This window comes from Drosophila persimilis, unplaced genomic scaffold (assembly GCF_003286085.1).
Source record: "Drosophila persimilis strain 14011-0111.01,24,50 unplaced genomic scaffold, DperRS2 tig00000653-arrow-arrow-pilon, whole genome shotgun sequence".
NCBI classification, from domain to species: Eukaryota; Metazoa; Arthropoda; class Insecta; order Diptera; family Drosophilidae; genus Drosophila; species Drosophila persimilis.
Genome location: NW_020825330.1, coordinates 1951214 through 1967100, shown reverse-complemented (window position 1 = coordinate 1967100; position 15887 = coordinate 1951214). Strand labels below are relative to the sequence as shown.

General features: G+C 50.6%; 6 protein-coding genes across 7 annotated transcripts; 4 read left to right on the top strand and 2 right to left on the bottom strand.

Annotated features, from left to right (window-relative positions):
- The first annotated feature begins 399 nt into the window (after positions 1-399).
- LOC6597811 (probable isoaspartyl peptidase/L-asparaginase GA20639) lies at positions 400-2114 on the top strand. Its single transcript, XM_002022907.2, has one exon. The coding sequence runs from the start codon at positions 977-979 to the stop codon at positions 1952-1954; it is 978 nt and encodes a 325-aa protein (XP_002022943.1). The 5' UTR covers positions 400-976; the 3' UTR covers positions 1955-2114.
- LOC6597812 (UPF0454 protein C12orf49 homolog) lies at positions 1951-3413 on the bottom strand. Of its 2 annotated transcripts, none has more exons than XM_026991131.1 (2): positions 3045-3413; positions 1951-2987 (listed from the first exon to the last, which is right to left on the bottom strand). In XM_026991131.1, exons 1-2 carry the CDS (start codon positions 3147-3149, stop codon positions 2439-2441), a joined length of 654 nt encoding a protein of 217 aa, XP_026846932.1. In that variant the 5' UTR covers positions 3150-3413; the 3' UTR covers positions 1951-2438. The 2 variants fall into 2 exon arrangements, with proteins under 2 accessions (XP_026846932.1, XP_002022944.1); XM_002022908.2 differs by having other exon boundaries at positions 1951-2984.
- Positions 3414-4376: 963 nt separating this feature from the next.
- On the top strand, positions 4377-6214 carry LOC6597813 (dnaJ homolog subfamily C member 25 homolog). Its single transcript, XM_002022909.2, has one exon. The coding sequence runs from the start codon at positions 4633-4635 to the stop codon at positions 5632-5634; it is 1002 nt and encodes a 333-aa protein (XP_002022945.1). The 5' UTR covers positions 4377-4632; the 3' UTR covers positions 5635-6214.
- Positions 6215-6279: 65 nt separating this feature from the next.
- Positions 6280-8429, bottom strand: LOC6597814 (neurotrophin receptor-interacting factor homolog). Its single transcript, XM_026991246.1, has one exon. It carries the CDS (start codon positions 8360-8362, stop codon positions 6542-6544), a length of 1821 nt encoding a protein of 606 aa, XP_026847047.1. The 5' UTR covers positions 8363-8429; the 3' UTR covers positions 6280-6541.
- Positions 8430-9443: 1014 nt separating this feature from the next.
- LOC6597815 lies at positions 9444-11254 on the top strand. The gene is made up of 4 exons (XM_002022911.2): positions 9444-9457; positions 9532-10290; positions 10359-10677; positions 10751-11254. Exons 2-4 carry the CDS (start codon positions 9554-9556, stop codon positions 11036-11038), a joined length of 1344 nt encoding a protein of 447 aa, XP_002022947.1. The 5' UTR covers positions 9444-9457; positions 9532-9553; the 3' UTR covers positions 11039-11254.
- Positions 11255-13955: 2701 nt separating this feature from the next.
- On the top strand, positions 13956-15768 carry LOC6597817. Its single transcript, XM_002022913.2, has 4 exons — positions 13956-13969; positions 14044-14802; positions 14871-15189; positions 15263-15768. Exons 2-4 carry the CDS (start codon positions 14066-14068, stop codon positions 15548-15550), a joined length of 1344 nt encoding a protein of 447 aa, XP_002022949.1. The 5' UTR covers positions 13956-13969; positions 14044-14065; the 3' UTR covers positions 15551-15768.
- The last annotated feature ends 119 nt before the right edge of the window (positions 15769-15887 follow it).

The window sequence follows — 15887 nt, the reverse complement described above, 5'->3', positions numbered from 1 at the left end:
TTTATTAAAGCCGTACTGCGAACTAGTTCCTAATTGTAGAGACCTAGTTCTCACTTATGAGAGAACTAGTTCTGACCTTGCAGCATGCATTCCCAGTCCACGTTTGGAGTATCGTTGCACTTTAGTCCACATCCTCGTACTGTTTGATATAGTAAAGAATGTTACTACCTTCCTGAGGTGATGCTCCGGCCCAAGTTACCAATCGGGCTTTTCCCACAGCCTTATCCATCTTTGATCACGGCCAAAGCTGATCTTCGGCAAGAGGAGCTACCAATCGCTTTAATTATAAACATGCTCATCAGAAATAGAGTGTTTGGAGTGCATATAATCATTATATATGTATATATCTTAACTTATTATAAGGGGTAACGTACATATGTATATTGTAAACGCTGTTACATGATATATATATGTACGCACATCCGTGTAGTACGTGCTCATCATATTTTACGAGAACGAGAACGAAGGCTATTCTTCTAAAGGAAAACCTGCCCAATGGGGGTAAGACTAGGCCTGTCCGTCCCTCATACAGACACACATCCATCCACACAACAAAGTACGAGTACAAGTACAAGTGGGAGAACGAGTAGTATATCCATATCAACATGTGCCATAAAACACGCACACACACACGGCACGCACACAGTCCAAAGATGATTATTATGCGCCTTATCGGAGTGCAGGCAGGCAGCAGATCAACAAGGAAAGAAAAACAGGTTCTCGACGAGTCGATTTCTGTATGCCCTTACGCGGACCCTAGGCCATGGATCGGACTAACCACCACTTCGTGCACGTCCGCATAGTGAGGGCGAGAGTGAGAGCAACTGATAGTCGCTCTGTCGTCGCGTCCCTCTGGTGAGAGAATAACAAAGAAGCAGCCATAAAAACAGAGCGCAGTGCTACCCCAGCAAGCGGAGCCTCACTCTTCAATTGCTCGAGATAGCAGCAACACCGACGAGAACAAAGAGCTGAGAAAATGCCACGCCCAGTGCTGCTGATACACGGAGGAGCCGGGGACATTCCGGACTCGCGCATCGCTGGCAAGTTCAAGGGCATCAAGGAGGCGCTGCGCTGTGCTTGGGGCAGCCTGGTGCCGGCCAGTGGTGCGAAGGGCAGCGCCCTGGACGCCGTCGAGACGGCGGTGCGCAGCATGGAGCTGGACGAGAACTTCAATGCCGGCTACGGCTCCTGCTTGAACACCGACGGGCAGGTGGAGATGGAGGCCAGTCTAATGGAAGGGCGGGATCTGCGCGCCGGCTGCGTCACTCTGCTGCGGGACGTGATGCACCCGATCACGGTGGCGCGTCGTCTCATGGAGAAACAGCGGCACACGTTCATCGGCGGCGAGGCGGCCCAGGAGCTGGCCCTGTCCACGGGCAGCGAGCGGCTGCCAGCGAACGCCTTGGTCACGGAGGGGGCCCGCTTCACGCTGCAACAATTCAAGGAGCAGCTAACCCAGGGCAAGGATCCCTTCTTCGCCCGCACAGAGCTGGCCGCTGAGCAGAAGACCGACCCCAGCGGAGAGACGGTGGGCGCTGTGGCCATGGACCAGGATGGCCAAATTGTTGTCGGCACCTCAACCGGCGGCATCACAGGCAAGTGGCCCGGTCGCATTGGCGACACGCCCATCCTGGGCAGCGGCACCTATGCGGACAACGCCAGGGGCGGCGTTTCCACCACCGGCCATGGCGAGACAATCATGCGATACAATCTGGCCCAGCGCATCCTGGCCGCCATCGAGCACAAGGGCATGTCCGCCCAAGCGGCGGCAGACCAGGAGTGTCGCGAGATGACCAGACGCATCGGTGGCACGGGCGGCGCCATCGTTGTGGGCCATGCCGGGGATCTGGGCATCAGCTTTACATCGCAACGCATGGCCTGGGGCTACATACAGGACGACACCATCTTCTACGGCATCGAGGGCCAGGTGGTACACCAGGAGCCGCTCTCTTAGGCACTTGAATGGTTCTCATTTAATGGCTCACACATTCTTCTAAAAAGAAAGCAGAACTACACGTGAATAAATTACTTAAGTTACGAATCTAGGATCTAAGTTACAAGAAAGCAGCATACAAAGTTATGCTATAATATAACTCGTACGTACGTAAATGCTATCCATGATTGCATTACATTTTGTTGCTTTTTGTTTGTTCTATATGCGGGCGAAGAGGGCAGGTCCCCAGATCCCACAGTCAGGTCCGGACAGGTAGTTGTGCTTTGTTGCAGTCCCAGGTCCATTACCAATACTGCAAGCCTGTTGTCTAGTTCTAGTTATATTTCTAGTTGGAGGTAAAGCTCATTTATCTGTGTCCACTCCGTCAAAGTCCTTTGGGGCGGATGCGGAGTACAAGAAATCTCAACGTGAAGCTATGTCTGACTTAGCTTAGGGGCAGGAGAAAGAAAGAGCACCTTCGGACGTGCTATAATCGTTGTGTTAGCTAGCTGTGGACAGCCGGGGGGGCCACGTCACGCTGCGACTCGTGAGCCTCGGTGATGCCGTAGCAGTGCTTGGCTTTACCGTCGCGGTACTTGTTCTCGTGCTCCACAGAGTGCGAGTTGGTGCGGCACTTGACGAGACACAGCTCGAAGTGATCTGCCACACTGGCATAGATGTATTTGGGTGTGTAGGCTGACTGCAGCACCAGTTCGAGGAGTGGCTGCTTGTCGGGATGCAGGCAACAGGACACGCAGTACTCGTACAGGCGGCAGCAGTTGGTGGTGGCGTTGCAGGTGCGACAGCTGTAGTAGCCGATTCCGGGCATCTCCAGGTTGCAGCAGCCGCTGGGGAGGGCCTGCTCTCGCAGGCACACAAAGCCGCGCTCGTCGGTGAGCAGCTGGCGGCCCTGCACCGAGTTGCGGCACCGCAGTTCCGTGTCCCGAGTACGATTGATGTGCTGTTCTGGCGCCAAAAGCTGCTGCGTCCAGAGGAGCGGGCGCGTGCGCTGCACCTCAAAGTCGTCATAGTGCAGACCACTAAAGGCGCCCTGCTACGGAACTTTACGAGATTAGTTTTCCACTGTCCAGACTGTTCTCGTGCTACTTACTCGATCCAAAAGGTTGCCCCAGATAATGCACATAAGCAGCAGCAGCACAAGAATTATGTAGATGATGCGTCTTCTCAGCAGGCGTGTAAGTGCGGCTGGCCACATCGTATGCTAGTGACCGCATCCCAGCAGCATAGCCAGCCCAGCCCCGCTACCAGAGTGGGAGGGCCCACTGTGACGCCGCCTGTTCGGCTTCCTCCGCTTGCTGCTGCACTGCGACAGCTCTCCACTGGCCCGCACCCTGCATGCGCATTGGGTTCAGCTGCTCCGCTATTCCGATGTTTATGCTGCTGTGACACGTGGTATTCGTCCTGTGGCCAAAACAATTAGCCCACTGTTGCAACTTCCAACTTTATTTACAGATTAAATAATTTAAATTTTACAGAATTTTTGTTCTTTCTCTTTTGTTTTGCTGCAGACCAGTGTGACCAGTGCGGCCGCGGACTTATCGTTAAAATATACCGTCAGACCCTCAGAAATATACCAAAATATACCGTCTCATTTTAAAAATATACCGTAAATATACTGACGAATTCAAGTTATATATTCCATGATTTTTTTATTCCGTGGAATATGACTGGATTCAAGACCTAGATACTAGCCCTGCCCACATCATTTTATCCAATTAATAAATCTACAAAGTCTAGAAAGCTGCACACAATTGAGGTGCTGGGCTACCGATAGTATCGATATTTACTTTGCATGCTATCAATGTTGCCAGCAGCAAGGTACAAAAATCAAAATGAAAAATCGGCAAAATTTTCTTTAGTCTTTGGGAACTCTATAAGGGCATGAATTCTAATAAAACTGTGTTTGGACATCTTGAGTTTCTTCGTGTTATCCTTTTCGGTAGTATAGTCTACGCTTAGCACGCAAGACGGGCCGAACCATACACTGCTTTTTGGCGGTTTCTTCTTGGACTTTCATTCATACGACGCTCTGTTCGCAGTCTGCAGAAACTTATTGTGTGATTATTAAATAGGCTATTATTATTCTGGTTTTCATTACCAGATTTTAATTCTATAATGCTACACAGAATTCCAGCATTTTAGTCGAAGTCCCTCAAACTGAGCGTTAGTAATTGACTAACTTATCGGTGAACTAGTTGAATTGAACAGAAAATTCACTCACCTCATTTGAAGTTTCAGATGTGTGTTTGCTTGTCGACAAAAAAATTGTCTGCTTTTACATTAGTCAATTATGCGGCAGAGGTAAAGAAATAATTTAGTTAAGGCATACTCTTTTAAAGAACGGGAACCTAATCCTGAACTAGCTCAATTGAGCTTAAATAGCACACTATATCGATACCCATCCCTAGCAAAATTTATACGTTTTCGTTTTGGTCTCAACTTGAGCGGGCTTAAAGCCGTAGGAGGGAAAGTTCTAACCTGCAAGCGGCACAAACAACGGCCAGCGCCAACGTGCCCACCAAAACGAGCGGGCTCACTAGTTGCTCCCCAGTCGGCGACGAGACGTTGCCGCTCCGCTCTACACTCACCACAGCCGCAAACAGCTGTTGCCGTGTATTTGCTGCCACCGCTGCAACCCACACCCACCGCACCTCACAGCAGCGGCATAACCTGCCAAGATGCGTATCCAAGCTGCCTGTCTGTTGGCCCTGGTGGCGCTGCCAACGCTGTGTCTGGGCCTGCTCGAGGGTCTGTACTGCGGCAAGGAGGACTGCTACGATGTGCTCGGCGTGACACGTGAGTCGTCCAAGTCGGAGATTGGCAAGGCCTACCGCTTGCTGGCGCGCAAGTATCATCCGGATCTGCATCGCGGCGTCGAGGCCAAGGCCCTCGCGGAGGAGCAGTTCAAGCTAATAGCCACTGCATACGAGATCCTGCGCGACGAGGAGTCGCGCAATGACTACGACTATATGCTGGACAACCCGGATGCGTACTATGCGCATTACTATCGCTACTACCGCCGCCGCGTGGCGCCTAAGGTGGATGTGCGCATTGTGATCGTGGTGGTGCTGACAATTATTTCAGTGATACAGTACTATTCCGGCTGGCAGCGCTACGACTCGGCCATCAAGTACTTTGCCACGGTGCCCAAGTACCGCAACCAGGCGCTGGACATTGCCCGCGACGAGATCCAGGAACGCATCCAGAAAAAGGGCAAGAACCGCATGTCCAAGACCGACCAGAAGGAGGAGCTGGAGCGCATCATACGCAAGGTCATCGAGGAGAAGATGGACGTGCAGGGCGGCTACGCAAAGCCCACGCTGTGGGACGTCCTCTGGGTGCAGCTGCTCATCTGCCCCTACACGATTCTCTCGTTCATCGTGTGGCATGGCCAGTGGTTTTGGCGCTACACGATCCTCAAGCAGCCGTACGGACGCGATCAGAAGCTGTATCTGGTGCGGCGCTACCTGAAGATGGGGCAGCATCAGTTCAATGCGCAGGACGACAAACAGATCGAGGAGTATCTGCATTTGGAGCTGTGGAAGCGCGACAACTTCGAGGCGTGGAAGGCCGAACAGGACGAGGAGATGAAGAAGAAGCTGGCGGAGAATCCACGCTACAAGGCCTACAGGCGCTACATGAAGAACCATGGCCCCGGACGCATCACCTTCGAGGATTAGCCAGCATAGCCCAGATCCCCCACACACACGCCACACCGATGTTCAAGTTTTATTGTTCCATCTGTAACCCGACCGACCCCCAGAATTTCCCCCCTTCCCCCCAAGCAACCAACACTCGTTTTTACATACATACATATACATATATATATTTTTTTACGAACATTTTCAATGTCTAGGGCGAAGAGAAGTTAGATTTTGCATTAGCCTAACAAATAACTTAATAATGTATCGTTCCATAATTTGTGGCGTTGACCCCGCCACAGGCCACACAGCAGAGCCGCTGCCGTAGCCGCAGCCGCAGAAACACACAGTCAAACCGGTTCAAGAACGTGGCCAAAAACTTCAGTTTTGTGCCATCTCAGCACGGTACAGCGGTACAGTGGTATAGCGGTACAGTGGATAGCGGCTACGATGAGCACGATAATATTTTTAGAACAATTAACCCTTCTCCGGCACGGAGACCCCTGGCCCCTGCCCCTGCCCCTGCACCCGTTCAGGTTCTTCTCTTATAGTTATAGCAAATCTACGCTGAATGTTAAATGTGAATGTGAGAATGTAATAAAACTACAATAGATAGAGATTACTGTCTGTGTCCAACACACATGTCCAACGGAACTCTTGTGGATTTGCACAGTTGTTCTTCTGCGATGCTAATGCTGACGCGGCCACCGAATTGGATGCCGTGGCACGGCACATGTTATTCTTCTTGTAGCACATATTCAGGGCCAGCTTCTCTTTTTGCTTCGCTTCAGCCATAAAAGTGTGTGTTTATACAGCTGATAGAGCAATCTCCATCTCATTCGCATTCTCTACCACAAAACGACTAGGGTGCGGGTGCGGGTGCGTGTGCGGGTGGTAGCAGGGTGGGCGAGAGTGGGCGGGGCGGGGCCGAGGCCGTATACTAATACTAGTCAATAAGATATTTGGAATCGTCAGCGAACTCCTCAGAGTCCAGAAGATTCCCGACGAGCGCGTAGGGGACGGAGCGCACACCCTGGTGATAGACATCGTCGAAGTCATCGTGCTCTGGGTCTTGATCTGGATCGTCCAGCTCCAGGTCCTCTTCCTCCGCCGCCTCCATATCGTGATCGTCGGCGTCGCACTCGTCCTCCTCGTTGAACATGAAATCATGGGTGACAATGCATTCCTCCAGCACCTTGGGAGCCGGCTCCCCAAGCATCAAATGGCCGATGGACAATGTCTCCGGGACGGCATGTCTCTTTTGCACCTTGCGTGTGGCCGCGGGCCGCTTGACCGCTGGGGCGGCCGCAGTGACGCCGTTGTGCTGATCCATGTGGGCGGCCAGGTAGCTCTTCTTGGTGAATCCCTTGTCGCACTGCGTGCACTGGAACTGCTTCTTGCCGGTGTGGGTGCGCCGGTGCACGGACAGCACGTGGGCGTAGGCGAAGCCCTTGTGGCACACCTCGCACACATACGGACGCTCGCCTGTGTGGATACGCTCGTGCTTTTTGCTGCTGCCAAAGTCGGAGAATCGGCGGTCGCAGTAGCGACACCCATAGGGCTTTTGCCCGGTATGGACACGCATATGTCGGCGCAGCTCCACGTTCGATATGAAAGCCTTCTGGCAGACCTCGCACGGATAGGGACGCTCGTTGTTATGGCGACGCATGTGCGCATTGAGGGCATGCTGATACTTGTAGGTGTTCCCGCACACATGGCAGATCTTGCGCGCACGCTCTGCGTGACGACGCGTCTCCGGAATGGCTATCTGTTGGCTATCGAAAAGCACGTAGCCGTCGTCGTCGATCTCCCTCTTAAAGATGGGTGTGACGCGTTTGTAAGTCCGTTTGCTTATATTGCATCGTTGGATCGTGTTGAGGGCGCGTGCATTCGCCGTCCGCATCGGTGGGGGCGGAGGCGGTGGTGGCAACTCCTCCTGTGGCTCCCCCTCACTCTCCTTAGCTAGTGGCGTTTCGATCTCATAGGCATGCTCTGGGGTCGGGGGGTCGTCGTCCCAGGGTTGGGGGACTACCATCTTCTTGTCTTCCTCATCAGACGACATTTCCTCGGCTGGCTGTTCCTTTATGGGCACCGTCTCTATGAGGGTGTCCAGCGACATGACCAGTGAATCGGAGGCATCCGGCATCAGGCCAAGTGAGTCTGTGTCCTCGTCCTCGTCTTCCTCAAAGTACTCAACCTTAGTGACAGGAAGATTTTCAGCAGCTGTTGTGGCAGCTGCAGCTCCACCTGCACCTGTCGCTGCTGTGGTCAATGTTGACCCAGACACTGTGGTTGGTGTAGTACTTGCCCTGGACGCTGCTGACACTGAACCCACCACCGTTCGACTTGCCAGAGGAATGTCTGCATCCACTTCGATGCGTTTGATTTTCAAGCTGGATGGCAGCTTGACGTGGTGCTGTTCTAAATCCAGTTTCAGCTGCTGGTTCTTGGCCAATTCGTCGACGTCGACGAGAAGCGCGCTGCTTGTCGCAGTCAGGAATAGCTTCTCGATCAGCACGCACTTCTCATAGAAGCGATAGGCGACGCCCAGTTCACTGTGGCACTGCTCACAGATTTTGTCCGGCCATCGCTGTATTTGTAAACTCTCCAGTTGCAGGGTGGTGCAACACCGGATCTTGTCCGCAATCAGGGTGTGCGGAGGCTCCAAGTCATGGCTATAAATGGAGCTGTGGCCGGGCTCCTCGTTCAGGCAGATCAGACAGGCCAAGTCCAGGTCCACGACACGTGACTCCATACTGTTCGCCATTAGCTTATTATAGCAACAATTAATTGCTAAACGCAATTTTACACAAAAACGCAATTCCAATCCAAACACCTCTGCTGTTGCTTTTTTTCTCATATAGCGATGAGCGTTTGCGATTTGCATGTACCTGCTGCTCGATGGTCTTTTGCAGATGCGATACATCGATAAGTGGGTATCGCATCAGCCAAAGCACTTCGGTGCGACATTTTAGATATTTTTATTTATTTATAAACATAGGTAAGGACATGGATAATGCATTGTGGGATCTGGTGAATCAATACAAGGTCAGCAGCATGCATAAGCCACGCGTCTAGCCCGCTTCAGCTTCGCCGATGAGAACAAAATGATTAAAACGATGGCAAAGATGATCAGATCAGCTTATGAAATGCCTTTATATGATAATGTTGATAGTCGATTTAACCTTTGCGCAAAAAACTTAAAAATGGAAACAAAAATTTAGAGTACACTCGCAGTATTAAGACCGTGATAGTCGGCACATGAGTCAAACAAGCTTAATTTTTTTAATTCCCAAATTCCGTAGGCATCTAGATTACTTGTGCCGCTCTGGATTCTCTGGAGACAAAGCGAATCTTATCCACAATCCAGATGGGATGCGGCAACACGTAATGGTTGTAATTGGAGCGGCGGGCTCCTCGTTCTTGCTGAGAAAAAAGGCCAAGTCCGAGTTCACATCCTCCAGGTTGATCCTGCAAATCAGCAACAGCAATCTTAAACGACATTTCAACCAAAAGAGTCTGCTCCAACCACACACCTACAGCAAAGGCTCAAAGGAGTCGCTGTTTTTTGAACTGTGATACGTGTGTGTGTCTCAACGCTTTTTGTGGAGACTATTCTATTTTAGTTTTATTTCCTCACACAATTGTTCTAGAAATGCGGCTGCGATTCAAGATGGTGGCACACAAAACGGACTCTGACAATTTAAACGCAGTGTATTTACTTAGATTTTTAGTTATTTTAGCTCTTCTCCCATTGCGATAGGCCGCTATGAAAAACATCGATAATTTAAAAAAATCGATGAAAATCCACAAAAGAAACCCGCAACAGAGTCGGCGGTTTATTATTGTATTCTTCTTGACAGTCTGATAGAGTTCCGAAAAATAGTTTTATCGCAGGTCACGCACTCATTTGAATTTAAATTTAAATTTTTCTAGATTTCGCTAGATTGTCGTTCCAATGGTGTCCTATCAATATCCCATGAACAAGCTAGCCCAGGAGCTGATGAACTTCTTCACGGTTGTTGTGGATAAGGAGGAGTCTTCTGCTCCGGTACTGTTCCAGCGATGCGGCGTGCTCATTCGCTTTCACATCGAGGAGATTCCCGACCGTGGAGACATCAGCATCGCTAACATCAGTAAGTATTGGGAAGCCTACTGTCGTAAGCAGGGACGCAAGATGCGCCAGGACACATACAAGGAAATGGACCTAATGCTGCCCAATGAGGCGGCAATGCAGGGTCTAATTGAGAAGGCCAAAGACTGGGTGTTCCCCCTGCAGGGGATCACGCCCCTCTACAAGGATCGCTGCGCGTTCAGCTTTCACCGTCGTCCGGTTATTGCTTACGTTCTGAACGTAGTGCTCCAGCAGGGGGATCGGTATGGTCACATCTCGAAGTCGGACAAAGCCCCAACTCTGTGCCTTGGTCAGAGCCCGAACACGACTCTCGACGATGGGACCGAGCAGCTCGGTCATTATCGTCTCAGTCAGCTCCGCGTGATTACCCGCCGCCTAATGGCTTACTCCGCCTGGCGCCTGGTGGATCCAGATCAGCAGTCTGATGACACTCTCCGCGTGACCGTAGAGGCTCAACGTTGCCCAAACCAGCCGACAGACCACGTTTGTCTGGTCTGTGGACCCGTACTGGAGCCCGTCGGGAAGACAGCCACCACAATGAACAGAGACAGCTACCTTGCGTGAGTCTTACTCGCTTACCCCCTCCATGCCATGCATTACTTTCTATCTCTTTCTATTCCATGGACAGATTGCGCTCAAAGGACATGATACTTATGGCCATGCATCGCAATGGCGTCCGCATGAGTAGCTCGCACGGCGACTTCGATGGCCTTATCCAGCGCCTGGGTGCTGCTGCCGTGATTGTGGATCTGTTTGAGGTGCGCCATGCCTCGGCGGCCAGTGTGGTGCGCAATGGATCGGGCGGCTCCAAGGGGGCCTCGTACATTCTATACAATTCGGCCCGCCTAGAGAGGCTGCTGCGTACCTTCAATGCCCAGGTGGAGGCAGGTGTCTACCAGCCACTGCCGCCGCTGGACGACATCGATCTCAGCCTCTTGGAGGACGATGTGAGTTGAGTTGAATCTCCAACGGGAGACCGTAACTAAAACGTAACGTTGTTTTTCGGTTGTTTTCCTGCAGCTCGACTGGAAACTGATCTACGGCTACCTACTGCCCTTCCCAGAGGTGGTCGAGTCCACGCTGAATCTGCTGCAGCAGGGTCAGTGTGACGTGCACCTGTTGGTGCGCTACATCAGTAGCCTGGCCGCAGTCTTCAGCCGCTACTACCGCCAGAAGAAGATTCTCGTTCAGATGCGAGACCAGCTGATGCCAGTCCTCTATGCCCGCGTCTACCTAATTAAGGCGGTGCGTCAGGTGCTCAATGTGGCCCTCTCGCTGCTCGGCATAGAGCCCGTCACCTACATATAGATATAGTACATATTATTCATAGTTTTACCCATTGGCCCAATGACCAGCCACTACACTACTGCCACTACCCCCCACTGACCCAGCTGATGTATTGAGTGTATAACTCTTCTGGTATACGCACCTATGTATCTGTGTATCTAATTGTGCATTAATTGTTGAACAATGATTTAAGAATAAGACTGAAGTCGAGGCTTAGAGTCGACTGCTCTTGATGAAGTAAAACAGTGGTCTCTCTTCTTCTGTGAATAGGGGAATAGGGGGCCAACTGTATCGCTATAAGGGTTATATAGAGTCAAGTCATCCCCAAATACAATAGACTGTGGAGCTCATTCAGTTATGGAACCCGATGGTGCTTTGTCTGAGTGCCTGAGTGATATGAAAAGATCGGATGCGGCCACCTGTGGAGCAGTGGGCGTGTGTTTTCCAATAATTGATACGTTTATTCTTCAATATGAAGTTATTTGTCAAATCTCAATCTACATAGTATATATGTACAGGTTCCTATTTAGCCAGCTATTCGAATATTCAAAATAATCGGGCATTCAGCTCTCGCACCGAAAACATCCTTCAATCCACGATCCTGGCTTACTTTTTCTTCATTTGGCTAATCGATTGGCAATAAATTGAGTACATTCAGACATACATGTATAAATACTTACACAAACATACAATACATTTAACATACGTATACATATAAATTTATAATACTATGTGGGAGATGGCGTGGCGGACTGGGAGTGAGAGGCCCCACCATCATCCAGCATCCATTCAGGCCGGCTGCTTCCGCTTTTTGGGACTCGGCTACTGCTTAATGGGCGGAGATGCATTGGCTTGGCGTGCTGCCTACCCGCAGGTTGGCCTTTCCGTTCTTGTTGGGCTTCATGTGCGGGTTGAGGGCGAGCTGATAGAACCTGTGGGTGCAGACCTTTGGCGCACGCTCCGGTTGGCTGTGCGCCTTCTGGCTTTGCTTATATTGGGTCGTTGGGTGGTGTTAGGAACCCGTGATAGCGGTGGCGGTGCTTGTGCTGACGATAGTGCTGGTGGAGGTGGAGGAGGAGGCGAAACTGGTGGCTGTTCCACCACTGTCTCCTCCATTCTAATTTGATAGAAATGTTCTGGGGCAGGGTCGTAGTGCCAAGGACTTGGAATGATCATTTTTCCACTCTCCTGATCTGAAATATCCACCGACTGCTCCTTCATGGGAACCGTCTCGATAAGGGTGTCCAGGGACATGACCACTGACCTAGATGCCTCTGGTATCTGGGGCAGGGAGTCTGTGTTCTCCTCGCTCTCCTGACAATACTCCACCTTGATCACGGGCATATTCGCTGTTGGGCCATACGGTGTTGTGGATTTCGCACTGGAACTGGCGCTTGCACCTGCACTTCCTCTTGTTGCTGGACACATCGCACGACTCGCCACAGGAGTTTCAGCATCCACGTCGACGCGCTTGATTTTTAAACTGGGGGGCAGCTTGACGTGGTGCTGTTCCAGATACAGCTTCAGCTGCTGGTTTCTGGCCAACTCGTCGGCATCGACGGAGTGCGAGCTGTTTGTCGCAGTCAGGAATAGCTTCTCGATCACAACGCACTTCTCATAGAAGCGGTAGGCGACAACCAGTTCACTGTGGCACTGTTCACAGATTTTGTCCGGCCATCGCTGCATTTGTAAACTCTCCAGTTTCAGGCTGGTGCAACAGCGGATCTTGTCCGCAATCAGGGTGTGCGGAGGCTCCAAGTCATGGCTATAAATGGAGCTGTGGCCGGGCTCCTCGTTCAGGCAGATCAGACAGGCCAAGTCCAGGTCCACGACACGTGACTCCATACTGTTCGCCATTAGCTTATTATAGCAACAATTAATTGCTAAACGCAATTTTACACAAAAACGCAATTCCAATCCAAACACCTCTGCTGTTGCTTTTTTTCTCATATAGCGATGAGCGTTTGCGATTTGCATGTACCTGCTGCTCGATGGTCTTTTGCAGATGCGATACATCGATAAGTGGGTATCGCATCAGCCAAAGCACTTCGGTGCGACATTTTAGATATTTTTATTTATTTATAAACATAGGTAAGGACATGGATAATGCATTGTGGGATCTGGTGAATCAATACAAGGTCAGCAGCATGCATAAGCCACGCGTCTAGCCCGCTTCAGCTTCGCCGATGAGAACAAAATTATTAAAACGATGGCAAAGATGATCAGATCAGCTTATGAAATGCCTTTATATGATAATGTTGATAGTCGATTTAACCTTTGCGCAAAAAACTTAAAAATGGAAACAAAAATTTAGAGTACACTCGCAGTATTAAGACCGTGATAGTCGGCACATGAGTCAAACAAGCTTAATTTTTTTAATTCCCAAATTCCGTAGGCATCTAGATTACTTGTGCCGCTCTGGATTCTCTGGAGACAAAGCGAATCTTATCCACAATCCAGATGGGATGCGGCAACACGTAATGGTTGTAATTGGAGCGGCGGGCTCCTCGTTCTTGCTGAGAAAAAAGGCCAAGTCCGAGTTCACATCCTCCAGGTTGATCCTGCAAATCAGCAACAGCAATCTTAAACGACATTTCAACCAAAAGAGTCTGCTCCAACCACACACCTACAGCAAAGGCTCAAAGGAGTCGCTGTTTTTTGAACTGTGATACGTGTGTGTGTCTCAACGCTTTTTGTGGAGACTATTCTATTTTAGTTTTATTTCCTCACACAATTGTTCTAGAAATGCGGCTGCGATTCAAGATGGTGGCACACAAAACGGACTCTGACAATTTAAACGCAGTGTATTTACTTAGATTTTTAGTTATTTTAGCTCTTCTCCCATTGCGATAGGCCGCTATGAAAAACATCGATAATTTAAAAAAATCGATGAAAATCCACAAAAGAAACCCGCAACAGAGTCGGCGGTTTATTATTGTATTCTTCTTGACAGTCTGATAGAGTTCCGAAAAATAGTTTTATCGCAGGTCACGCACTCATTTGAATTTAAATTTAAATTTTTCTAGATTTCGCTAGATTGTCGTTCCAATGGTGTCCTATCAATATCCCATGAACAAGCTAGCCCAGGAGCTGATGAACTTCTTCACGGTTGTTGTGGATAAGGAGGAGTCTTCTGCTCCGGTACTGTTCCAGCGATGCGGCGTGCTCATTCGCTTTCACATCGAGGAGATTCCCGACCGTGGAGACATCAGCATCGCTAACATCAGTAAGTATTGGGAAGCCTACTGTCGTAAGCAGGGACGCAAGATGCGCCAGGACACATACAAGGAAATGGACCTAATGCTGCCCAATGAGGCGGCAATGCAGGGTCTAATTGAGAAGGCCAAAGACTGGGTGTTCCCCCTGCAGGGGATCACGCCCCTCTACAAGGATCGCTGCGCGTTCAGCTTTCACCGTCGTCCGGTTATTGCTTACGTTCTGAACGTAGTGCTCCAGCAGGGGGATCGGTATGGTCACATCTCGAAGTCGGACAAAGCCCCAACTCTGTGCCTTGGTCAGAGCCCGAACACGACTCTCGACGATGGGACCGAGCAGCTCGGTCATTATCGTCTCAGTCAGCTCCGCGTGATTACCCGCCGCCTAATGGCTTACTCCGCCTGGCGCCTGGTGGATCCAGATCAGCAGTCTGATGACACTCTCCGCGTGACCGTAGAGGCTCAACGTTGCCCAAACCAGCCGACAGACCACGTTTGTCTGGTCTGTGGACCCGTACTGGAGCCCGTCGGGAAGACAGCCACCACAATGAACAGAGACAGCTACGTTGCGTGAGTCTTACTCGCTTACCCCCTCCATGCCATGCATTACTTTCTATCTCTTTCTATTCCATGGACAGATTGCGCTCAAAGGACATGATACTTATGGCCATGCATCGCAATGGCGTCCGCATGAGTAGCTCGCACGGCGACTTCGATGGCCTTATCCAGCGCCTGGGCGCTGCTGCCGTGATTGTGGATCTGTTTGAGGTGCGCCATGCCTCGGCGGCCAGTGTGGTGCGCAATGGATCGGGCGGCTCCAAGGGGGCCTCGTACATTCTATACAATTCGGCCCGCCTGGAGACGCTGCTGCGTACCTTCAATGCACAGGTGGAGGCAGGTGTCTATCAGCCACTGCCGCCGCTGGACGACATCGATCTCAGCCTCTTGGAGGACGATGTGAGTTGAGTTGAATCTCCAACGGGAGACCGTAACTAAAACGTAACGTTGTTTTTCGGTTGTTTTCCTGCAGCTCGACTGGAAACTGATCTACGGCTACCTACTGCCCTTCCCAGAGGTGGTCGAGTCCACGCTGAATCTGCTGCAGCAGGGTCAGTGTGACGTGCACCTGTTGGTGCGCTACATCAGTAGCCTGGCCGCAGTCTTCAGCCGCTACTACCGCCAGAAGAAGATTCTCGTTCAGATGCGAGACCAGCTGATGCCAGTCCTCTATGCCCGCGTCTACCTGATTAAGGCGGTGCGTCAGGTGCTCAATGTGGCCCTCTCGCTTCTCGGCATAGAGCCCGTCACCTACATATAGATATAGTACATATTATTCATAGTTTTACCCATTGGTCCAATGACCAGCCACTACACTACTGCCACTACCCCCCACTGACCCATGTATTGATGTATTGATGTATAACTCTTCTGGTATACGCACCTATGTATCTGTGTATCAAATTGTGCATTAATTGTTGAACAATGATTTAAGAATAAGACTGAAGTCGAGGCTTAGAGTCGACTGCTCTTGATGAAGTAAAACAGTGGTCTCTCTTCTTCTGTGAATAGGGGAATAGGGGGCCAACTGTATCGCTATAAGGGTTATATAGAGTCAAGTCATCCCCAAATACAATAGACTGTGGAGCTCATTCAGT